The sequence below is a fragment of the Panthera leo genome, chromosome B4, assembly GCF_018350215.1.
Source record: "Panthera leo isolate Ple1 chromosome B4, P.leo_Ple1_pat1.1, whole genome shotgun sequence".
Taxonomy (NCBI): domain Eukaryota; kingdom Metazoa; phylum Chordata; class Mammalia; order Carnivora; family Felidae; genus Panthera; species Panthera leo.
The window spans coordinates 89,045,497-89,071,200 of record NC_056685.1 but is presented as its reverse complement, the minus strand read 5'-3'; the positions used below and the strand labels follow the sequence as shown (position 1 = coordinate 89,071,200).

The 25,704-nt window shown below is 40.6% G+C and overlaps 1 protein-coding gene across 6 annotated transcripts in view; it reads right to left on the bottom strand.

Annotated features, from left to right (window-relative positions):
• The window catches only part of SRGAP1 (SLIT-ROBO Rho GTPase activating protein 1), a 282,321-nt gene that overhangs the window by 42,984 nt on the left and 213,633 nt on the right, over positions 1-25,704 (bottom strand). For 3 of the 6 annotated variants that reach the window (XR_006204927.1, XM_042947053.1, XM_042947055.1), the window contains exons 9-12: positions 17,408-17,605; positions 16,584-16,668; positions 9,499-9,526; positions 3,675-3,777 (exon numbers count right to left, since the gene is read on the bottom strand). Coding sequence is in view for 5 of the 6 variants with exons in the window: in XM_042947053.1 (XP_042802987.1) it covers positions 3,675-3,777; positions 9,499-9,526; positions 16,584-16,668; positions 17,408-17,605 (414 nt within the window). In the remaining variant the exon portion in view is untranslated. Of the gene's footprint in view, positions 1-3,065; positions 3,100-3,674; positions 3,778-9,498; positions 9,527-14,821; positions 15,033-16,583; positions 16,669-17,407; positions 17,606-25,704 lie in introns of those variants that run through there. The other 3 variants (XM_042947054.1, XM_042947056.1, XM_042947058.1) reach the window with 2 other exon arrangements.

The window sequence follows — 25,704 nt, the reverse complement described above, 5'->3', positions numbered from 1 at the left end:
ACCCTACTTAAAGAGTGATTTTTACTCTTTTTAGATGATCATTTCCAAATACATCCCCCTCTAAAATATTCAACAAAGGCCAAAAATCAAATTATATTTAACCAAAGGTAGATTTCAGTTCTGGAGCAAACCAAATTAAATACATTTAAGGTAATTCTGTTTCAATCTACTCTGTTGTATCTGGAGATGTCAATGCTAATTCATCTCTTTTCCTTATATTTAGGCTCACACATCAAAGTGAATATGTGAATCATTCATTCTTTTTTTTAAAGGTTATTAGAAGTAATTAATCTAATGGACCTAAGAACAACTCTCTGTATTCTAACCTTAGCATCTTAGGACTATCTTAGGTGGCCATCTTACGGCCATCTTGGTCACCAAACACAAACATTCAGCCATTTTGGGATCCTCTCTGTGACATCCCTGAGAGTACACTACCATTTGGATGACAACAGTTATTTACAAAAAAAAAAAAAAAAAAAAAAAAGCTTATATGTTTCCAGATGCAGGATATGAGGATTGCTTTATAGATGATTATAATGTGTCATATATTTATTTGGTCTGCATCAGAACTTACTCATCGATTTTTCATCGTTATTTTTACACGTTTTAAGGATTATGAAGAAACTGCACAAATGCACATCCCATTAAATCTTGCTTTCTTAGGAAGGGGCAGTTTTTTGGCCTTCTTTCCCCACATCTTGTAATCCAGTCAGTGCATTCTTCACTCTACAGTCAGTGAACAAATGTGAACTCTGGAACTTTTTAAAAACATGTACAGGATGACAGAGGAGATCAAGGAGCTGCTGAGGTCACAGTTAAACATGTATCAATGCCATGCACTCCATGTAGTTAAAGAAGGTTACGGGCTGTGGAGTTATTTTCTGTGTACTTTTAAAGACTATGCTCTTTTACGAATCAGATCTTTATAGGAAACATGGAGATTCAAAATGATTAGCAGACATCAGGTACTAATTCATGAGGAATTTTATTCTGAAACACAAGAAGAATTTGGTTGTCTTAATATATTAGAACAATTCAGAACCCACTAACCTTTCCAATTAAGCAAAAGGGGAAGGCTTGGGGACAATGCAGCTGAGCAATTTAAACTATTATTCCTAAAATAGGCAACACACTTCTCGAGGAATAGTTTTATTTTAGGTTTTAAGACCATCTAATCAGTCTGTAAACCAGTTAATGCTTCAATTACTTTTGGAGCCTGCATTAAGTTCCTCTAATTAGTTAAATTGTTTTAGGGATGTAAACTTTATTAATTTCTTAGAGAAGGTCCTTAAGGATAAAAACTCTTTTTAGTGTGACTAGTTGTCTCAAGAATAGCAATGTAATTACATCAAAACTTACTGAATATGTGAGGGGATTTTTCTTTAAGATATGTGTGCTTTAAGGGAAGTAACCCTTATATGAACAATTCATTTAACACTGTACTCTAGAAGAACAACAAATATTTAAAGGCAAGTGATAAAAGGAGAACATTAGTTTGCACCTCTGCTGAACTTAGTATTAAAAGCATAAACAAAGAATAAAATGTTATTAAAAGAAAAATGTTTGCACAAAGAGAGTTCTCCATAAAATGTCTTAAGTTTTTATATGATTCAAAAATATTTCCATCTTCACATTTACTCAGGTAATTGCTAATCTTGTGCTGATCATCTGTATTCTATTCTGATATAATGAATTTTGTGGTCAAAAAATAATTGTGTGTATTAATTTAATTTCATGGATGCCAAACGTGTTGGTAGAAAATATTTTATAAGAACTGAAACAATGGGCTGTGCTCCATCTATCATTCAAATAGATCCCTTTGTGCCTCAATTTTCCCATGGGAAAAAGGAAAAGTGGTTCGCTCTTGTTGTCTCACGGTGGTATTGTGGGGACGTCAACTGATCGAGCAAGTCTCAGAAGCACAGAGATCTCTGTATCCATTGTTTTACTGCTAAGACCTAAGATTCTTTACATGCCATCTGGGACACCAAGGGCCTCACATAAGTGAATTTCCCGTAATAGATGGTTTGCTCTTTCTTTAGTACCTAAATTTGGGTTCTATTAACTGTTCTTAATAAAAAATCTCTTTAAAAATGTAACAGGAGTTGTCCTATCACCTTAAGCAGTCATTCTTGGACTGTGTTATCCAGTGCCATGGGATCACACACTTGTCTCTTTGAGCTTTCCTCTATCCTTCCTCTGCACATCTCAGTGCTCTCATCTCATCTGCCCTTCTCTCCATGTCATTTGCCCCCGCTTACAGGCCACGGGCTGGGAAACTAGCTAATCGAGTTTGACAAGAATTTTATATTAAATTAGAGCCAATCAGGCTCTTTGGAGGCTTACGGCCGTGGGTTTGTGATTGTGATTTAGGTTGTCCAGTGGCTTCTCAATGCCAAGGTGAAGGGCTCAGTTTTAAGGCAGCCAGAGGTTTCTAATCTCTGTGTGTACGTGTGTGTATGTATGTATGTATGTATGTATGTATGTATCTGTCCATGTGTACATGCCATATGCACACACACATTTTTTTAGCCATTAGTGCACATATTTGATACAAGATCTGTCTTAAAGAAACTAAGCCATCTGTAACATATTATTGGGGAGGTTAGTAATGATGTAGTTTCCTACCTAAGTTTAGTCTTCTGAAACTGTCGTAAAATGTTAGCCACGAAAAAGAAAGCTCTTCTCTTTTTTGTCTAATTTACATGAGGGTCCACAATCAAGTATTGCTGTGCATTTGGTATTTAACACTGGTTTGCCTTAACAAGAGCCCTTGACTTGAATTTGGTACAACTGACAAGTATGTAATGTAAAGACTATTTATCCAGTTTTGCTAGAGAAGACAATTCTTCCTCGATCAGTGTTTGATTTCTGTAATCCCTTTTGATAGTAAATAGGTAGGAATCTATAAAGAGTGAAGCCTGTTTTTAAACCTAATTTCCAGCTGCAAACATTGTTCTTTTAAAGACCTTAAAAATCTAACTAAAGCCAAGCATGATGATGGTTTGAAAATGATACCAAGAGCAAAAGAGGCTGTGCCCTCGCCTCCCTTTGCACTATACCTGATGTCTCGTGTGCGAGTTCCTTCGTCCTCGGCTAGAAGCATTATCAGAAATACAGGATGAAAAAGAAGACAGAGTAAACACAGCAGAGATACAAGATATAGACCACAGGGTCTTACAATTTATCCAATATAATGAATTCCTCAAGTCATGGGAAATCAAGACTCTTGCTGTTCAGAGCTACCCTAACAATGTACTTTAAAAATATATTTTGTGCCATCTAATTTGTGCGAGTAAATATTTTACACTGTTAACTAAGTCAAATTTAAATAAATTAATTAAAAAACACACAAGACCAAAATATTTTATCAGGTAGCTCTTTTCCTTTTTGCACAAATTATGGCTTTTTTTTTTTTTTTTTTTTTAAATATAAAGAGGGCTTTCTCTTTTGCCAGCATAATGCTACCCACATTTATTTCCTCTTCTGAGGGCACTCAAACCAAATATTCTTTCCTCTCTGACTTCAGGAAATATTATATTGATTTTCTGGGAAAGCAAAGAGCCCCAGGACAGACTTGGACATAATGACCTGCCTCTTCTTACGAGAGGCTGAGACCATTATAGGCAAGAAGCGTGGAGATCAGCCACCCAAATGGCTGGTGCCAGTACCTTGACGAATGTTTCCAAATCCCCATTAAACAACTTAGCATTATACTGTGAGCGGGGTCTGGACTTCCTGTGTTTCTGGGGCTTAGGGGGAACATTTGGAGGCCTAAGGGAAGGGAATATAATTACTGAGCATGGCAGAAATCAAACAATGAATGAAACCCCCACAGGTGACATCAAAATTACAAAACAGGAATTCTTGTGTTCCCTCCCCACCCCCACCCATGGGGAAAACAGTTCTTCCCATTTCCCATTTACTTACTTTTACTTATGTGATCAAAAGCCATACAAACTATTCATACAGAGTACTCTTTTCTTATATGCTGTATTTGATATTTGTTTGCTAGATTGTTTAAAAATGGAATTGTGAGCTATCTGGCCAAGTGTTACAAACTCCACTTGCTTACGGGTCACACAGAAGACACAATGAGTCATAAAAATTAGGGCTCTTGACAAATCCCAGTATGGGAAAGTAAATATAATTATTTTTAGTTACAACTAAAATATCGCATCTTTTCAATATTCCTCAGATATTAATGGGGTTTTAGTTTATGCAAAAGTTAACTATCAACGGAGTCACAAGTGAAAAAATGAGTTTGGTTTCAATGCTCTTTCAGGGCAGTAGATAGAGGCTCATATGAATTATTAGTTCTTTATAACAAACTGTCTCATCACTTAAATATTTGTAGAGCATTAGGATGCACCCCTTATTCTGTTCTGGACTCTCTCCATCTCCAGTCTGTTTGCCTTGGTGGCTAAGTTAGGGTCTCTAACATACACATGCAGTGTTCTGCATGCTATATTTAGACCCTGCCTCATCTTGCCCTGTAGTGCAGACGGGGAACTTCTTCTGTTCCTCTTCCTTAAGAGCAAAGAGAGCCAGAAGTGCCCGACTCAGCTTCTTCAGCTGTCCTGAATGGAATACAGGGAAAAATAGTCCCAAGAATTTTCTTCAGACCTTCCTATTTTAACTCCCTAATTGGAAGGCTTATATGAGGGTGTACATCACACTTGAAAATCAGGTCAAGTCCTTCATTATGCTGCCAACTGTCTGGGAAGAATTACCTTTTTGGTTCATTAAAGTTCAGAAAGGCCAGTTTAGAAACAAAATCCTAAGAATATGAGGAAGCCTGACTAGATTTGTAAGACATTACACCAATCTATCAAGAGAGGTAGGGGTATAAATTTCATTTTAAAAAAAAAAAAAGATGAGTACTGGGTGTTGTATGGAAACCAATTTGACAATAAATTTCATATATAAAAAAAAAGAGAGAGGTAGGGGAGCAAATTTGACAGCCTTCCACAGCCAAATTCTAAGACTCGACTAGCAGGCGGGCTCAGAGGACTGATGGGGTGTGCAGTAAGCAGCACCTGAAGCTCCATGTGCTTGACAGGTTACAAGGAGTCTTTGCAAGCGTCTAGAAACAAATATGGAAACTTCTATCAGGCAGCACATCATGTCCTGCCCCAGTTGGCTCTTCTGAAATCTCATCTGCACACTGAATTGTGTCATTCGTGGGGGAAAGCATCACGTACGCATAAAAACCAAAACAACTACCCATCAAGGAGCTTAACCTTATGTGCCTGGTTTCATCCACTCTTTTCATTATTTTACAAGTGTTTTAAATATAGACTATTTTTATTCCGTTGTGGGGAGGCCAACAGATCAGAGGTTAACTGTTACTGAAAAGATAGTGTGTTTCCCACACTTCCCAAGAGGAGGGGGCCATGCTACTACATGGGGTGGGGTGGGGTCCATGGGAAGCACTGCAGTCAGTGAGGAGGCAGAGGGAGTGAGAGGAAGTACGTGCAATGGTATAGGTTTCCATGGGAAGGAATGGGCAAGGCAGGGTAAACGGGTTAGGACTGGCTAGTTTGAATAAGTTTGGTGGGCTCTGGGGAACAGTTGTCTGGCACCTGGCTGTCACTAGGGAAGGAGAAGAGTCACCCTGAATGTGAAAGCCCCGTAAAGGATGCGGTTGGGGTTACGGGTCTGGACGAGTCGGCTCGGCATACAAAAGGCAGACGTGCAAGCACCACCTTTACTATTCCTACGAATTGGCTAACCTTGGGAGTGGCAGTTCCTCCAAGGTGAGCAAGGCCCCGAGATATCAGAGCATCAACTACTGAAACTGGAAAAAATGGTTACTACAGGGTCCAACAGAGATGCACATTTGGTAATATCTGGTGCAGCTGATGACGCTGAAGGGGTAAGAGCACAGGCTCATTCTGTTTGGTCGCAGATTCATGGGACAAGCAAATCTTGTAGCTCGAACCAAAGCCCCCTCGTAGGGCTAGACAGTCATTCCTGCATGACTGAGACACGAAGAGTGGCTCCTGGTTGGGGCAAATGAAGACCTGTCTTTTGAGTTGTCTCCCACAGGCCTGAAGATGGCCTCTCTTGATGATTCTAAGTTATGAGGCAAATGTGAAGACACTACTGTTGTGAGAAACCGGAGATGAAAACAAACTGCCCGAGGGCTTCTCAAAGTAACTTCTGTGGCAACGTGGCTCATCAGGAAGCCGGCACACGATGGCTCTGCTTCACCATGTACACATCAGGTGAAGAGAATCAGGACCAGGCCATTCAACATTTGGATTATCTGACCGGTTCTGGTTTGGTGGCTGCCACACAGCTTCCTTAATCTGGCCTCCTATGGAGGATGCCCACGTGAATGAGAGAAAGCACGAGTGAGGTTAATGTACGTATCTAGTCTGTTTGGCAATGACAGTTCTCAATGCAAATTGATACATTTGCATTTCTTCACATTTAAAAAAAATTTTAAGTGTTTTTTAAAAGCTTATTTATTTATTTACAGAGAGAGAGAGAGAGAGAAAGAGGGAGGGAGGTAATTCCAAGCAGGCTCCATGCTGCCAGAACAGAGCTTGATGCACGGCTTGATCCCATGAACCATGAGATCAAAACCTGAGCTGAAATCTACAGTCAGAGGCTTAATCGACTGAACCACCCAGGTGCCCCTAAAACATCTTTTTGTGAAGTGCCTTACATTACTTATAACATAGAGACAACAGGTAAAAGAGTTGATAGTACAAAGAGATAATATATATGAAAAAAACTCCATAAACACAAAAGGCCCCGAATAGCCAAAGTAATATTGAAGAAGAAAACCAAAGCAGGAGGCATCACAATCCCAGACTTTAGCCTCTTCTACAAAGCTGTAATCATCAAGACAGTATGGTATTGGCACAAAAACAGACACACAGACCAATGGAATAGAATAGAGAACCCAGAATTGGACCCACAAATGAATGGCCAACTAATCTTTGACAAAGCAGTAAAGTGTATCCACTGGAAAAAACACTGTCTCTTTAGCAAATGGTGCTGGAAGAACTGGACAGCAACGTGTAGAAGAATGAAACTAGACCACTTTCTTACACCATTCACAAAAATAAACTCAAAATGGATGAAAGACCTGAATATGAGGCAGGAAACCATCAAAACACTAGAGGAGAAAGTAGGAAACAACCTCTGTGACCTCAGCCACAGCAATTTCTTACTCGACACATCTCCAAAGGCAAGGGAATTAAAAGCAAAAGTGAACTATTGGGACCTCATGAAGATAAAAAGCTTCTGCACTGCAAAGGAAACAATCAACAAAACTAAAAGGCAACCAATAGAATGGGAAAAGATATTTGCAAACGACATATTGGATAAAGGGCTAGTACCTAAAATCTATAAAGAAGTCACCAAACTCCACACCTAAAAAAAACAAATAATCCACTGAAGAAATGGGCAAAAGACATGAATAGACACTTCTCCAAAAAAGACATCCAGATGGCCAACAGACACATGAAACAATGCTCAACGTCACTCCTCATCAGGGAAGTATTAATCAAAGTCACACTGAGATACTACCTCACGCCGGTCAGATTGGCTAAAATGAACAAACCAGGAAACTATAGACGCTGGCGAGGATGTGGAGAAATGGAAACCCTCTTGCACTGTTGGCGGGAATGCACACTGGTGCAGCTGCTTTGGAAAACAGTGTGGAGGTTCCTCAAAATATTAAAAATAGATCTACCCTATGACCCAGCAATAGCACTGCTAGGAATTTACCCAAGGGATACAGGAATGCTGATGCATAGGGTCACATGTACCCCAATGTTTATAAGCAGCACTTTCAACAATAACCAAATTATGGAAAGAGCCTACATGTCCATCAATGGATGAATGGATAAAGAAGATATGGTTTATGTATACAATGGAATACTACTTGGCAATGAGAAAGAATGAAATCTGGCCATTTGCTGCAATGTGGATGGAACTGGAGGGTATTATCCTAAGTGGAATAAGTCAGTCAGAGAAGGCCAGATACCACCATGTTTTCACTCATATGTGGATCCTGACAAACTTAACAGAAGACCATCGGGGAGGGGAAGGGGGAAAAAAGTTACAGAGGGAGGAAGGCAAACTATAAGACACTCTTAAATACAGAGAACTGAAGGTTGATGGGAGGTGGGAGAGAGGGAAAGTAGGTGATGGGCACTGAGGAAGACACTTGTTGGGATGAGCATTGGGTGTTGTATGGAAACCAAGTTGACAATAAACTATATTAAAAAAACATTTACTTACTTACTTACTTACTTACATACATACATACATTTATTTATTTATTTATAGACAGAGAGAGACACAGACAGAGAATCCCAAGCAGGCTCCATGCTGCCAGAACAGATCCCAATGTGGGGCTGGATCCCAAGAACCGTGAGATCAAGACCTGAGCTGAAATCAAGAGTCAGAGGCCTAACGGACTGAGCCATCCAGGCACCCCTAAAAAATCTTTTTTTGAAGAGCCTTAAATTTCTTATGACACAGAGACAACAGGTAAAACAGTTGATAGTACAAAGAGATAATATATATGAAAAAAGCTCCATAAACTGCAGAAGTAACATTCCTCTGTCACTGACGCAAGGAAGAAAAAAAACCTCAGTATTTTTGTGAAGTTCAGACAAGTCACTAGCTGTATCTTCCTAGTTGGTTCACCAAGAAGAGAAGCTTCCTTTTGAATAAATTGCCCAGTAGAAACATACAGAGCCTTGAAAATCAACTTGCCAATTACTGCCCCCCCCACACACCCTCCCAGTGTTCTAAATTCTGCTCACCTTAAAGAGAACTCAGCTTCAAGAGTACAAAGTCTAGATACGCCAATTAGAATAATTTCTGGCTGTTATACAAATGCTGGCACAGAAAAATAAAAGTTGCACATTTTCCCCAACCCAGATCAGAATCTGCTTCCAAAAAGGCTTTTCTCAGCAGTGGCTTCAAAATCCCCTCATGAATGAAAAAAAGGGGGAAAAAAAAAAAGAAAGAAAAAAATGTGCAATACAGCTATAGTATTAAATTTTCATCTTTTAAGTGAAAGGGGTAAGAAGCTAAAATCCTGAGTATTCAGTAGAGTTCTAAGTTTTATAGGACATAAGGAAAAGTAGGAGCAAAAAGTAACTCATCATGCTTTTCATTTGCTAACACACTAGATGTGTACATAATGTTGCTTCTTAATTGAATTCTCAAATCAGACTATTTCCAGAAACTTAAAGTGTTTTGGATTAAATAAACCAAACCCATCTGATTTAGGTCTTTCTTAAGGAGTCTTACAATCACACTGGGAAACCCTCCGATCGGCCAGAGCAAATTTGGTTTTGTGAGAACCCCAAACATGTCATGTTACTAGGTTTGGTCGAGTCAAAATGATCTTCCATGCTCATTGGCAAAGTATGTTCATTCTCACAGTGCTGGAATGGTTGCTTGTTGTAAAGGAAAAAAAAAAGGTGAGACACAATGAGTTATGATAAAACATTTGCCTACCTTGTAGTCATATATTCAGCTTTATGACCTGCAGAAAAAAATTAAAATAAGTAAATTGAATGGAATCAGTGGAATGCATTGGGTAATCTTTTGAATCACTTGTCCCTTATTTTAAGATGCTGAGTTTATAATAATTACAAATTTTATGGTGGAAAGCATTAGGATAGCATATGATAGACAAGTAAAGTCAATACAGTATTTTGTAAAATCTATACCTAAAATTTAATAAATCCTATCGATTGGAGAATTATGTTTCACTTGGCAATTTGAGGCAAGGGTATTTATTTATTTGTTATTTAGAAAACATGAAATAGCTGTTGGATCTTCAGTGTAAGTTTAACGATGAAATACACAAATAAAACACACCCAAGATTCGAATGTTAGTTATTTCCTGTGTCGTGATTGATACCTGGGGAAAATAAGGTGGTCACATACGGTTGGGAAAACTCTATTTTCTTTATATTAAGTTGGGGTTCTTTCTATATTACACCGTCAGGTGAGAAGCTGCCTTTTATAATCAGAAATGACATTTGCAGATACTAAGTACAAAGATATTATATTATGCTACATTCTACAACCTATACAATAGCATCTCACAGAGTTCCCTGTCATGTGAAACATGAGGTTCTTCTTCCATATTCTGGCTTCCTGACTCGATTTAAACATCGGATCTGTATTTTTGTCGTGCTTCTACAATCTATGCTAACTCCAAGTGTGAATGTGTCTGTGGTTGTTGTCTGCTCTTTCTCACATGTGGGGTGCAGCTGTGGAAGGGGTGTGGAGAAGTGACCCATTCCACCGGTTTGTTTGCTGAATGATGATATGGTCTTGAAACAGCCTGAAGTTAGAGCTAACAGAGAGAGGTCACGTTGCGGCACTCACAGGTACGCCCCACCCATCATATCATAACAGAATGATTCAGACTTGCGGGGCGAGGCCAACATAACAATTGTAGAGAAACCCGGCTTGTTGGAAATGGTGAATGAACACTCAGAGGCGACAGAGTCTTTTACTCTATTATCTACTTTTGAAGAACAAGCGACGAAGTATTTGAGGGGCGCCTGGGTGGCTCAGTCAGTTGAGTGTCTGACCTTGGCTCAGGTCATGATCTATCTCATGGCTCGTGAGTTCAAGTCTCACACAGGGGTCTCTGCTGTAAGTGCGAGAGCCTGCTTCAGATCCTCTGTCACCCCACCCAACTCTCTGCCCCTCCCTGCTTGTTCTCTCTCTTTCTCTCTCAGAAATAAACATGGGGGAAAAAGAAACCAAAGTATTTGATTAATATCTATTTACTAAATGGGGGGCAACAGTTAATATCTGAAAATACCTTCCTCAAAGCAGACTCAGGCCACTGTAGGTCTAGTAGAATTGTGGGCCATGACTTGGAGTCAGGGTGGGAGGAAAGGAGAACAATCTGATTTTCTCCCCACTACTCAACTCTATCTTTTAACTCTAAGCCCCTTCCCTTTTGCTACTTTGGGGGACAAGAAAAAGGAGAAGGTGGACAGAGATCTCCAGAGTAATTGGTAGCTACTCCTAAGTGGGAGAGACAGTCTACTAGAAAGTGGGGAGGGCAGTGAGCTGAGTGTGGCACGTGATGTCTTACTGGCTATCCTTTGGCACAGGGTTAAAGCACAGACAGAAGACAGGGCTGGAGATGAAGATTTGAGAGTCCCCACAATCTAGGTTGTTGTGGGGCCACAGAAGCTAGCTGAGATCACCCAGGATGAGTCAGTAGAATAAGCAAATGGTGGGGGGTGGGGGGCACCATTTGGTTAAGCTCGGTGGTGGCTCCGTCAGTCAAGCGTCCGACTTCAGCTCAGGTCATGATCTCACAGTTCATGGGTTTGAGCCCTGCGGTGGGCTCTGTGTTGACAGCTTGGAGCCAGAGCCTGCTTCGGATTCCGGGTCTCCTTCTGTCTCTCTGCCCCTGCCCCACTTGTGTGTTCTCTCTCACAAAAAATAAATAAACATTAAAAAAAATAATGAGCAAATGGCTGAAGGCAGAGAAACTAGCTGGCCTGTGCTGTAGTCATGTTGCATACTTTATTATCACACAAGTATGACATAAAGTGTATTACTAACAACAGTAAAAACAGCAATGATGTCCAATACTTATCAGACACTGTTCTAAGCACTTCCTGTACACTAACTCACAATTTTAACAACAACCTTAGGAAGTAGGTACTGGCTCTTTTTATTTTATGGGAGAGACTGAGCACACAGTAGGTAAGTGACTTGTTCAGGGTCACACTGCTAGTATGTGATGGGTCTGACCTGAGGGTCCAGGTTTGTTTTAAATCTAGACCTAAGCTCCCAAGTAATATATTGTAAAAATACAAGTCTTGGGACGCCTGGGTGGCTCAGTTGGCTGAGTGTCGAATTTTTGATTTTGCTCAGGTTGTGATCCCAGGGTTGTGGGATCAAGCCCTGTGTTGGGCCCCTTAGATTTTCTCTCTCACTCCCTCTCTCTCTCCACCTCTGCCCTTCTCTCCCACGTGCATGTGTTTGTGCTCTCTAAAATAATAACAATAAATAATAAAATAAAAATGTAAGTTTTATTCCCTAGCAAATACTTTGAAAGATCCTAAAAGAAAGGTACAGATTATGCCTTATGCTCTGTCCCACAGGGCTAAAGTCATATACAAAGCACCAAAAAGATTTACTGAAGTATATAATACATATTAAGTTAAAATTTTAAAGTATCTATAAAATTAAACTGGATAACAGAGGCTAATCACTTTTAAGTGATTCAGCGATGAAAATACTAATAATTCCTTAGAAATGAAATGTTTTATATAACTGAAAAATTTTGCTACTTTTGTTAAAATATCCCAACCAAATATTCTCTAGATTTAGAAAAAGATCACATATTAAATGGCTTAAAAACATTTTGCTCCACCCCTCCATGGTTAATAGTATGATATAAAAAATTAAAAACCTATAAAAGACACATTTCAATTAATGAACCAAGAGCAAGCTTCACAAAAACTATCATTCATATTGTAACTGCCCACCACTTCCATTGTTTTGTTCAGCTAATAGTACTGAGTGTGACTCAACTGATGAATGAGGTTTTATTTTTTAATCAGTATCATCATTAATAGATCAATAACACACAAGCTTAGAAGAAACTGCTTCCCAGAGAAATGTGAAAGCTTCCAGTGGTTTGAGGATTAGATTTCAATCACTTTGTTTGGAAGACTATTTAATTATTAAAAACAACAGACAACTTCTTCCCCCACCCCCACCCCATCCCACACTCTAAGCCATTTGGAGGGGAAAAAAAAAAATGACCCATGACCCAGGATTATCTTGTTCTTGCTGAAACACCTATGTTGACTATTCTGACCATTTCACTTGGGAATTAAGAAGTGAATTATTTTTCACACTCAAGTGTATTTTATCATCACAGACCAAAATGGAAAACCAAAATATTGTTTGGTGGCGATCTGAGATTAAAAACAAACAAACAAAAAAACCCCAACTGGATGAAACATTTAAAATGTGCACAGCTCAAACTGAATGGAGGCACCCAGGATTGGGTCCCTAATGAATGACTGATGAGGACTCCTGGAGTTTTCAGTCCTTTTTCTTTCTTAAGAATACATTGCTTTTCGGGGCGCCTGGGTGGCTCAGTTGGTTGGGCGGCCGACTTCGGCTCAGGTCATGATCTCGCGGTCCGTGAGTTCGAGCCCCGCATCGGGCTCTGTGCGGACAGCTCAGAGCCTGGAGCCTGTTTCAGATTCTGTGTCTCCCTCTCTCTGACCCTCCCCCGTTCATGCTCTGTCTGTCTCAAAAATACATAAACGTTAAAAAAAAATTTTTTTTTTAAAAGAATACATTGCTTTTCTAAAAAACATAATTATTCACAATCAGCTTCTCGTTTGAAAGTATGTTTGTACTCTTACTCAAAGACAGGAAATGGACTGGATGAGGATAACCCATTTAATTCCTTGATCAAGACACCTTATGCCCAGGTCTACAAACAATCTAACATGGAACTCAGCTTCCAGAGTCAAGTTTTCTGTGTTTAAGGGAAAACTGCACTGATACTTACACCCCCCCTTAACTCCAAGGTTGCACACAAAGAAGCCAGTGTGAACATGAAGGCTCATTATAAGAAGAAAAAGAAACAATTTCAGTGCCTCAGTTTTGCGGATGTACACCTCATTTACTATATTGACCTAACTTCTCCGATTTAAAAACAAAGGACATCACAAAAGGATATAATAGTATTGCTGAAGGATGCTGAAGAAGGTGATGACTTTGGTCTTAACGACTCATTATGTGTTTGCTGTCATTTCAATAGTTTTCAAAGATTTGTAATTCTCAATTTTGACAGTACCCCTTTAAGAGCCCAGTCTAGTTGTTTTGCAATGTTGTAAATCAAAGGACTTACTGGGCCGCTGGTAGGCTGCCAAAAGCAAGCAGTAAGACAGGCCAAACACATGTCTGTAGTTACAGTTTCAGCTGTGTACGATCAACTGCTAAATCCCTGGGTTAGGCTCTATTTGTTTTACTATGAAGGCAGTTTTTGCAGCAGTGAGTCTAGCATAATTCAGGGATGTGAGTTTTATATAAAAAAGTCAGTACTATCCCCAAACACACCATTGAATCCTGTGCTACTAACCTTATTTAGCCAAACCCAGACTTGGATTCCTTCGTAAGGGCTCACCGTTGGATTATCTCATTATGGGACAGGCGCCATTAACTCTCCCAGTCTCCTTTGGTATCAGCCTATTAACTCGAACGGGGCTTGCAGGGAGAGTCAGGGGGCTCACAACGGTCCAGCTAAAGGCGGGCACATTCTCCAGGCCCAGCTTTTCTCTGGGCAAAGCTGCCAGCATCGTGGCAAGGCAGTGACCAACAAGTGGTGTGGAAGGCTGCCAAGCCCACACGTGGGGTAGGGCCGGGGAGCATAAAGGTCTTCGACAAGTGGGCAGAGGCTGGTGTGTCTGATGCCACTGGAGGAGAACCATCCAGTTCCTGAATCAATCCAATCTGGGGACGGCCTGGTACACCCACACATGAGTGTCACTATGATACCGGAACCCATTGAGAGAAATTCCAAGATAAAGAAATCCTGGCTTCGAGTTCACAGGGTACAAAACGGCTTTACGCATTACAGCAGCTAATGACGGACTCTGGCATGTAGATTCAGCAAATTGGTTAAAATATAGCCCTATCCAATAATGGCATGTAAAATAATATGAACCGTTGGGGCTTTCTCTCCGGGAGACATAGGGGAATCTATGTAGAATGAGTATCATAAAAGTTTCGGAATGTGATCCCAAGTGAATTAACACATGTGTCCGTATGAAGTGCCAAGAATGAATTCACCCACTACTTAATTCCCTCCAACTCACGATTTCTAAAGTGGTACCAAGTCCTGTAGGGAAGGACTCTGTGCCTGTAAGCGTTCATCTACACTTACGATAATTGATGCTTCGGGACTGGCAACTGACCTTGGGGGCATCACTGAAATATCAGGCATTTTGTGGCAGATGGAAAAAATGATCTTATAGGATACTCTGAAGGAAAAAAAAAACAACTCAGGACATGATTCAAAGAAGAAAAAAGGCTTTTTATAAAAAGTTCAAGCCTCTATTATAGAAGAGTCGAAAGCCTTGTACAGGGAACATTCATATTCCCTTCACTTAGATTTCCCATTTTGCCACACTGGCCTTATTTCCTTCTCTCTTCTTCTGTCTTTATCTTTTTTTTTCCTGAATCATTTGAAAGTAACTTGCAAATGTTATGATACTTAGCAAGCATTTCTTAAGAATAAGAATCTTCCTTTATAATCTTAACACCGCTGTCATATCTAAGAAAATTAACATTAATTCAATAATGTCATTTAATATACAGTCTATACTTAAATTTCCCCAACTGTCCTTAAAATGCCTTTTGTTAACTTTTGCTTTTTTGATTTAGTATCTAATGACAGTTCACATACTGTATTTGGTGATTTTCTTTTTTAAGACAGTGTCTAGTAGTTTAAATGTGAATTTTTTTTCCCTAAGTGCAATCAGCCTTTCATCTTAGAATCTGGCATCCTTACTGTCATACATGGGAGACTTAGGTCATGATGACCTTTCTCCAAGTGGTCATTCCCTGGAGGAAACCAGGAGATAAGGTGATGAAAAAAACTTGGTTGGTAGGAAGGTTCTAGAATGGTAGGAGACAAGAGTTTAGGTCAAAGAGCAGCAACTTCTTTTTGGTCTGAGTTACACAACTCAGTCCCCTCATTTCCTACTCCCATTCATATTCTCTCACTTTTTATAACTTGTAACAAGATCTAGTGTCAATAAAAGATAAAATTACAGACTATGAGGCACTTAAAAAAGGGACTTTGCCTATATTTATCTTTTCCTTTAAATTTCAAGAAGATGAAAAGGGAAACAATACCATTTACACTGTCCCTTTTGCCTAGAATCCCCTTTTTTCCCCATCAGTTTCCTCATCTGTAAAAACGGGGAAAGTAATAGCCCAGTTCAATGCATAGTTTAGAACAATGCCTAGCACAGAGAGAGCCCTATAGAAGTGGTAGCTATTGCTGTTTTTGTTCCTATTATTAGCCATAGCAGTATACTTCATTAGGTTATTTCTCAAGTAACATCAATGTCTCTGGGAAGGAAAAAAACAAACAAACAAAAAAGTTTCCCAAACTGGTTTAACCAGTTTCTAGAGAACAATAAGGCATGAGATGTGACAACAAATACTGGCCCACTGAAACAACTGGGGTGGAGCTGGAAGGGTGGAGAAGTCCCAGAGGGTAAGGAAGAAGTGTCTGGGTGCAGGGGCAGCTAGGAGCATCACGCTCTGCCGATCCTTCCTCTGGAGCTCTGTGTTGGCTTTTCAGCCCTCGCTAGACTTCCCTACTCTTCCTCAAGGTTAGCACCAAGCTTATAAAGAAGACAGTTCCAGGGAGAACTTGATTTTTACAGATACAGCAAAAGCCCAATCTAAACAGTGTTCTCTGCTTCTTCAAACACAAATCCACAGCTCACAGTCTTTATGGAGCAGATACGTGACACAGTACGTGGTCCATGTCACCTTCCCATCTGTTTCAGATAACTGACCTTCTCCAAGGGTCCTCTGCAACAAGTCATGTTTGGCTTGAAGTTTTGTGATGAGATTACTACCTTCCAAATACTCTCGGAGTTTCTGCAAGAGGAAAGATTCATTTTTAACTTAAAAATATATAGTTCTCAAGGAACTTCCCATAGGATACCTATAATCCAGCCCTTTTATCTTCTAGATCCTAGAACCTTGCTCCTTGGAGTGTAGTCTGAACAGAACAGCAGCACCAGCCATCACGTGGGGGCCCATCAGAGAGCGGAGTCTCAGGGCCCTCCCTCCTCAGACCTACTAAAATCAAACCCTGCATTTTAACAAGCTCTCCTGGTGACCATATACATTAAAATTTAAAAGTAGTTTTATAGCAGGCCTCTTTAAATCTGTTGGCCTCTCAGAATTATCCAAGGAACTTTTAAAAAAGTGCTAACTCCCGGAGCACCTGGGTGGCTCAGTCAGCTGAGTGTCCGACTTCGGCTGAGGCCATGATCTCACAGTTTGTGAGTTCGAGCCCCACGTTGGGCTCTGTGCTGATAGCTCAGGGCCTGGAGCCTGCTTCAGATTCTGTGTCTCCCTCTCTCTCTGCCCCTCCCCTGCTCTCACTCTATCTCTCTCTCAAAAATAAAATAAAAACATTAAAAAAAAAAAAAAAGAAAAGAAAAGTACTAACTCCTAAATCCTATCTCAGACCAACAGAATCAGAACTCTGAGGGCAGACGAGGGTCCATATTTTAATAAAGGATCCCAGGTGATCTGGTCAACTCTAGAGGCTGTGTCTGGAGACCCCAGATCTGAGCCCCAAGAGTAGCTTGGGAAGTAACAGGCGCACCATGAAGTAGAACTGCTCAGTCTCCTGCTGGTTTGCTCTTCTCTTGGCGATGCTGGGCTTACTCAGGTAGGTCTCAGAGACAGTAGACTTCACAGACTCTGTGGACCGACTGTGCTGGAAGCATTCAGAAACATCATAGTCCTCAATGGTGACCATATCTTGTATGGTCTGCAAGGTGGCTTCAGTTGTTTTCTTAACCTGGGAACAGGAACATATTTCGCACGTTACGACATCGTTTCGTGAATCGCACGCTCAGTGAGAATCTACTCTGTCAGGCAGAGATGAGGACACAAGTCCTGCCCCAAGAAGTTCAGAGTCTACTAGGAAAGACAGACAGGTAAATAACACCCGCTATCACCAATACAAAGACAAGCTCTCTTCTCCATTATCCTAAAGAGGTTATTACTTTGTATTTGAATCCTTATAAAACTCATGTGTCACTGGGTACTCTCTCAGTTACATTTTTTTTTTCAAATAGCCTTTTCAATTGGAAGTGAAAATACACAAAGAAAAATATGCATACCATAAGTGTATTGCTTGATAAATTACCAGAGTGAACACTTAGGTGACCACCACTTAGATCAAGAAATATAGTACATTGGGAAGATCCTCTCATTTCTCCCAACTACCACACACCTCTTTTTCCTCCCCAAAGGTAGTCATTATCCTGATTTCTAACACTATATATTAGTTTTAGCCTTTTTGTACTTCATATGCATGGAATCCTATAGCATGTATAATTTTTGTCTTCCTTATTTTGTGCAACTTTATGTAGTAAGATTTATTCATTTCTTGGGAGTACAGTGTTTCATTGCGGAATGCTGGCTATTCATTGTAGGAATACCTCATAATTCATCCCTTTCACTGTTGATAGATGACTTATTTCTAGTTTTGGGCCACTGAGAGTAAGACTGCTATGAATTCATGCCATAGCATCCATGAGCAGAAGTGCTGCTTAAAGAGATTGTCAGACTGTTTTCCAGAACTGTTTTGATCTGTATTCCTACCAACACAGAGAATTCCTGTTACTCCACATCCTCAAGAATTGGTATTATCAGTTTTTAAATTTAAACCACGGTGTTGAGTATCTTATTGTGGTTTTAATATGCATTTCTCTGATGACCAAGACTGAGCTCATTATAATGTGTTTAAGGCAATTTGGATTTCCTCTTTTGGAAATACTTTGCTCAAATCTCTTGCTCAATTTTCTACTGGGCTATGAGTCTTTTTCTTACTTATTTGTAGATATGGTTATGAGTCTTTTGTTAGTTATATGTGTTGCAAATATCTTATCACACTATGCTCTGGTTTTTCACTTTCTATAGTATCTAGATGAACCATTAATGTAATCAATTTACCGATCTCTTCCTTTATGATTAATGGTTTTTGTGTCCTATTTAAGAATATTTTCCTTTCTCAGAGCCATAAAGATATTATTCTATGTTATCTTCTCGGAGTTTTTTTTTTTTTTTAATGTTTATTTATTTATTTTGAGAGGGGGAGAGAGCATGAGCAGGGGAGGGTTAGAGAGAGAGGGGCAGAATTGCAGGCAGGCTCCACACAGTCAGTGGAGAGCCTGAAGCAGGGCTTAAACTCATGAATCTGACCTGAGATCATGACGGGAGCTGAATGAAATCAAGAGTCAGAAACGTAACCAACTGAGCCACCCAGATGCCCCTCTTCTAGGAGCTTTTTAATTTGCCTTTTAGTTTTGCTGGTTGTTTCCTTCACTGTGCAGAAGCTTTTTATTTTGATGAGCATTTTTATTTTTTGAGAGAGAGAATGCATGTGGGGTAAGGGGCAGAGGGAGAGGGTGGAAGAGAATCTCAAGCAGCCTCCACGCTCAGTGTAGAGCCCAAGGCAGGGCTTGATCACACAATCATGAGATCATGATCTGAGCTGAAATCAGAGTTGGATGCTTAACCGACTGAGCCACCCAGGTGCCCCTATTCCTTATATTTTTAAGAGTAATCCCCCATCTTTAGAAATTGCTTTTAGCATGAGTCTGCGGGTGGTAAACTGTTTCTGTAGACTAGAAAATGTCTTTTATTTCACTTTCACTTATGAAACTTGTTGGCAGTTTATTTTCTTTCAATACATTGAAGATACCACTGTATTTTCTTATGGCTTCTATGTTCCTGTTGAATGAGAAGTTTGCTGTGAGTCTATTGTTACTTTGCATGCTTCTACAGGTGCTTTTAGAGTATCTTACAGTTTTACCATGATGTGTTTACATAAGGATTTTAAAAAATACATTCTACCTGGATTTCTTTGGGCTTCTTGAATTGTGTGATATTTTTCATAAACTCTAATAAATTTTTAGCCTTTATCTTTGTAAATATTGTCTCTCTTTTCTATCATTTTCCTTTCTGGGAATTTAATTAGTACATGACACATGACTGTGTTCTCTATATCTCTTACCCTTCTCTTTGCATTTTCTACCCTTTTGTTTTTCCATGCTGCATTTTAATTATTTTCTTCTGATCTGTCCTCCACTTTGATAATCCACTCTTCAGCTGTGTTGAATCTGATGTTAAAATCATCCACTGATTTGTTAACTTGGGCCACTATAGTTCTCATTTTTAGAATTTCTATCCAGTACATTTTGAAATCTGTTCTTTCACTGTTAATAGGTTATAGTTCTCTGCCAAAATCTAAGCTTGGCTTTTATCTCCTTGAACACAGTAAGTAGCTCTTTTACAGTTTGTTTCTGATACCCTCAATATTTGGAGCTCCTGCAGGTATCTCTCTGTGATATCTGTCTGCTGGACGTTTTGGTAGAGTTACTTGAAGCCCAGGGTGAAGCTACCATCTTCTAGAGAGAATGTCTGTTTATTTTTCCAAAATAATCTGGGCACTAATAGTTCAGAATCAGTGGGTTTTATTCCTGTTCAAAAATATTTGATGCTCTTCCCTTTGGGAACATATGGTTCCCTGTGCCATGGGCTTCAGGCTTGGCCAGGCACCTTGTCCAGGACAGTGAAATGTGAAATGATCAGCAGAGTGACTTGGTTTACTATTACAGGAAGGAGAAATAGTTTCAATTACTCTTGTCTTTTAAACAAGAAAATACCGTTTAGAGAAGAAATAATGGCAACCAGTGTTAGTTTGGATGCTTAAAGAGGGCATGTGATAAAATAAAACAAAAAACACAAAGAAATTTAACAGACTTGTTCATTATTGCTGGGGATATGCATAATGCAAAGGAGAGATATTACTGGAAAAGAACAGATTAATGGTTACTTTAAAAAAATCCAATACTGTAAGTGGTTGCTTTAAGAAGTCATGATTACATATTTATAGGCTGAATGAAAACACTCACCACCCTAGAGGTGACATCAGCAAGACGAGAAAATGGGAGATCCCCTACTATTCCCTCTTGCCCCACCACAACAATGATCTGGCAGCCATCTGTGGACAGAAGTGCATTTGTGGGAGCTTTGGGACCCAGGTAGGAACATGTAAAACCTTGGTGGAGCCCAGGACCGAGGAGGACCAATTTGAGAAAGTAGGTATGGGCCCAGGTGGGAGGCTTGCCAACCATAGTCCTGGCTACTGAGCCAGAAACAGCCAAGTCCCGCTGTGGGCTTTGTAACAGTCTTGTTTGGCTTTGGTCCTGCGACCAGAAGTACCTGCCAAGGGACCCATGAGGAGTCACACTTACCTGCGCCTCAGGTAACAGGCCTGCTGACATTGGTCCTAGCTATGAACTGTGTAGAAACCCATGATGCAGTTCCAGTCCCTCTCAGCACTGGTCATGGAGCCGTCATGCATGTTCAGTGACTTGCTAGAAAGCATGATTCTCAGTGCTCCTGGAGGCAGGCCTGCCTACCTTGGTCCTGGCTATGGACCCTGAAGTGGACCTGTGACTCTGTGCCAGCTGCATTCATCTGTGGTACAGGGCCAGTCCCGCCGGCCAGAAACCTGTCCAGGTAATTGAAGGGTGCCACACCCATTCAAGCACCTGGTAACAGACACACTGTGGACCAACCGTGGGTCTTGAAGTGAACCGTTGTCCCAGCACCAGACTTACTGACCCAGGTCTTGGAGGCAGTACCATCCGCCCAGGGGCTAGACAGGATCCACACCCACCAGGGCCCATGGTAACAGGCCCACAAACTGTGGACCCAGCGGCAGCCTCGTGATTCCCTGCCATTGTTAACAACACCGCTTTTTTTTTTTTTTTTTTTTTTTTTTTCCTTTTCTGAATTTTCTTTTCGGAAGCAAGAGTGTCATGGTTAAATTTGGAATTGTCATAAAAAATAAAGGATGTGACAGAAAACACCAAACACGATGGCTGGGACTACATATTATCCCATGGGATGTTCTCGACAAAGAATAACACCAGCTTCTGACACACTAGTCATGTTAATAAGTCACAGGAGGGAATATAATGAGGCAAATATGAAATAGCTGATACGAGGCTTGTAATGATTCCCCATCAGCAGCAGGAAAACGCAGTGAGCTTTGGCAGGAGAGGCCAACAACGTGACAAGGAATGAAGAAAAACCTGAAGAATGTACCGCAGTGGAGGAGTGCCCAGGTGGCCTGGACTCTGAGATGACAATCCAAATGAACCGTGGAGAAGAAGGGACTGTCTCGGGCTTCTGCAGACTGGCTCTTTTGCCTTTTTACTCACAGGACCTTACAATCATCGCAGAAGACAAAACAGTTGTTTTGGTTTCATTCTCTAAACACACTATTCGTTTCCTAGGGCTGCTGTGAACAAGTCCCGCATGCTGGGGAGCTTTAAAATTTTTTTTTTTTTTAGCATTTATTTATTTTTGAGACAGAGAGAGACACAGCATGAATGGGGGAGGGACAGAGAGAGAGGGAGACACAGAATCGGAAGCAGGCTCCAGGCTCTGAGCCATCAGCCCAGAGCCCGACGCGGGGCTCGAACCCACGGACCGTGAGACCGTGACCTGAGCTGAAGTCGGACGCCCAACCGACTGAGCCACCCAGGCGCCCCTGGGGAGCTTTAAACAACAGCAGTTTATCGTCCCACGGGTCTGGCGGCTACAAGTCTGAGGTCAAGGTTCTGGCAGGCTTGGTTCCTTATGGGCACCATGAGGGAAGGTCTAGCTTGAAGATGATCATCTTCTGTGTCTCTTCACATGGCCTTCTCTGTTTCTGCGCGCAAATTTTCTCTTTTTATAAGGACACCAATCACGCTGGATGAGGGTCCACCCTACTGACCTCACTTTAATTACCTCTGTGAAGACCCTGTCTTCAAAGTCATATTCTGAAGTAGTGGGGGGTCAGGACTTCAACACATACATTTTGGGGGAACACGGTCCAACCTCTAACACAAACATTATTTTATGACACCGTGCCTTGCACCTTCCTCAGGCCCATTCAACCTTTAAGACTCATCAATCCATGTGTGAAGATGGCTCCCAGCTCTGCCTTCCCTTCCCCACTTACCTACTTACTTCTTGCCATCACTGACCTCAGATGCATTTCACTTACAGCACTGTATCATTTCAGATGTGTGAAATATTACTGCACAGAGACCACACATGCATGTGCACACACACAGAGACCAGATCAGTGCCAGAGTTAACTAGCCAAGGGTATAGCGCCATACTGCCAGCACAGGGCACAGAAGGCAGGAGCAGAAGCAGAGCATCTTGCCATGACACCCCTCGCTCCTGGTACAGAGAGATGCCAGTGACCTCGCCTGTGCTGGATAATGAGGAGCACGATGCCAAACCCATTTCTCACAAGCACCTACCTCACTGTTTAGAGGGCGATGTTGGCCATCTATAGGGGAAGCAACTTGAGTTTAGAGCCAGCTTATTAATCTTTATATCTCTAGTCACTAGCACAGTGCCTGGGACAGAACAGATCATCCAAAGGCTTCACTAAATGAATGGTAGAGGTTGAAGTCATCCTCTTTGCAAATCCACAGTCCTCAAAGCAACGCTCAGCACAAGCCAGCAACATGCACTTTCGTGAATATCAGCCACCCTGAGCTCGCCATCCTTTCTAGGGTGCCCTAGCCCATGACTCACTTCTAGACCCTTTCGAGAAACTCTCCTCACTCTGCTTGGTATTCTTCTGGATCAAGTTGCTTCCTGTGGGGAGTTAAAGCTTATCTGAAACCACACACACACACACGCGCACGCATGCACGCACACACACGCACACACACTGCTTCTAAAAATATGTTTTCAGTGAAAGACAAATGATCCCTGTTTTCAATTTTGGCCCAAGATGATACTATCGTTTAATGGATAAATGGCAGTTATCTTTTCTTAGGCTTCTACTGTTAACTTCATCAACAGAAGGTTGCAGGTAAGTTAGAAACATTTAAATAAATTAAAAGATACTTAAGCAAAAATGAAGTTAAAGCCACAGAGAAGATCAGAAATAGTAACTATGATTAAGTAGTTATCAAGCTCCACATCTTATACCAGGTCTTAAAAGCATCTGATAATTGTCCATAATGGTTTGATCACAGATTTACATGACTTGGGATTCTGCTGTAGTCAATGATATTATGGGAATGTGATTCTTGAGGGAAATATGACTTTTCAACCCTGAGGTAGATAACCAAAACATCTCTTACTTCCCTCAATTACCCAGGTCATGAAAATTGTTTCAAGGTTTATGTAAAATCTTGTTCATTACAGTTGAAAATATCCTGTGTGAGGAATATATTTTTAGAATAGTCTGTGAATTATTCCCTAGTAAACTGTCAGTGAAAGATTTTAAATAAAGCTAGGAAAATTTATATGGGGCTGTCAGTTTATTACACAGTGTTGCAAATTAATTGAGGAATCACAGCTTTCTCTCTTTTCCATTCCCTTCAAGGGGGTAAATCTACTATAACTTAGAAGAAACTCATTTTATACGTGAGATTTTAGTCATAGCACTGAAGTGAAATGCTTATGGAAACTATTTTCTGGACAAATATTGGGACAAATGGTCTGAAAATCGGGCAAACTACTTAAAACTAAGGCTGTACTAAAAATACGAAAGGTATAATTGTTCTAGTTCTACAATTCATTCTCCTTTTCTTTGGCTGTGTGTAGGTAAAGGACGGAAAGAGGAACTCTAAGGAAAGAGAAATGTAGTTGTATGGGGAATTACTCCAGAGCTAGCTTTGAAAGAAAGGAGCAAAGAGAATGTCCCCTAAGCTGAAATCCCTGTAACAGATGTTAAAAACGAACTTTAAGAACATGTGTAAGATGGTGTGACATTAGATTGGAACATGTCTGGAGAATATTTATAGTGACAAAGGTACAGATGATTATTCAGATGTAAGTTGCTTTGAAAGTGTTGTGTTTAAAAGTAATGTTTACTAATGTTTCAAATAAAAAACTTAAAGAAAAAGAAAACAAGAGACACCTGGGTGGCTGAGTCAGCTAAGCAGCCAACTCTTGATTTTAGCTCAGGTCATGTCACAGTTTGTGGGATGGAGCCCTAAGTAGGGCTCTACACTGACAGCACGAAGCCTGCTTGGGATTTTCTCTCTTTCTCTGACCCTCCTTTGTTTGCATGCATGTGCACACGTGCACACACACACACACACACACACACACACACACACACACACACAAACACACTCTCTCTAATAACAACTAAAAAAAAACAAAAAAAACAAAAATGGGAATAAAGCGTGGGCAGCAGGCTCTTTGTTAATTCCATGTGCACAACCCACGGTGGCACTAATAAATATTTGTCGGCCAGCCTACTGGAACTTGAAATCGTGAAGATTGAGGTACCAGGGATATGAGAGTGTAGCATAATGAGACTGAAGGCTCATTTTAAAAGGCTTGCCCTGTAAAGTTGTGAAGTGACAAATTATAAACGGGTATCCACCCCAAATTCAATCAAGCCCTTCTCAAAACTTATTCAGCTTTTACTATGTGCGAGTATCCTGAGGTCATTTCACAAATGCTTCTCTTTGTTCTAAGGCCTGTGCTGCAAGCTCAGATATCTTCAAGGGCCAAGGAAGTGATGAAAATGAGGCAAGCGGGCTGAGTGGGGAGCATGGCAAACAGGAAGCACATGCTCTGCGTCTAAGGGGAGCATCTTAGCCCAAGCCAGTCATCACCTCGCAGAAATGCAGGCCTAGTGTGATCAGACTTTCTAATTGTTTAGAAGCTGGAAATAGATATTTTTACTCCCAACTTCTAATTTAAAATTTTTTAAATTTTTATTTATTTTTGAGAGAGAGAGAGAGAGAGAGAGAGAGAGAGAGAGAGAGAATGAGAGAGTGAGCAGGGGAGGGGCAGAGAGGGAGACAAAGAATCCAAAGCAGGCTCCAGGCTCTGAGCTGTCAGCAC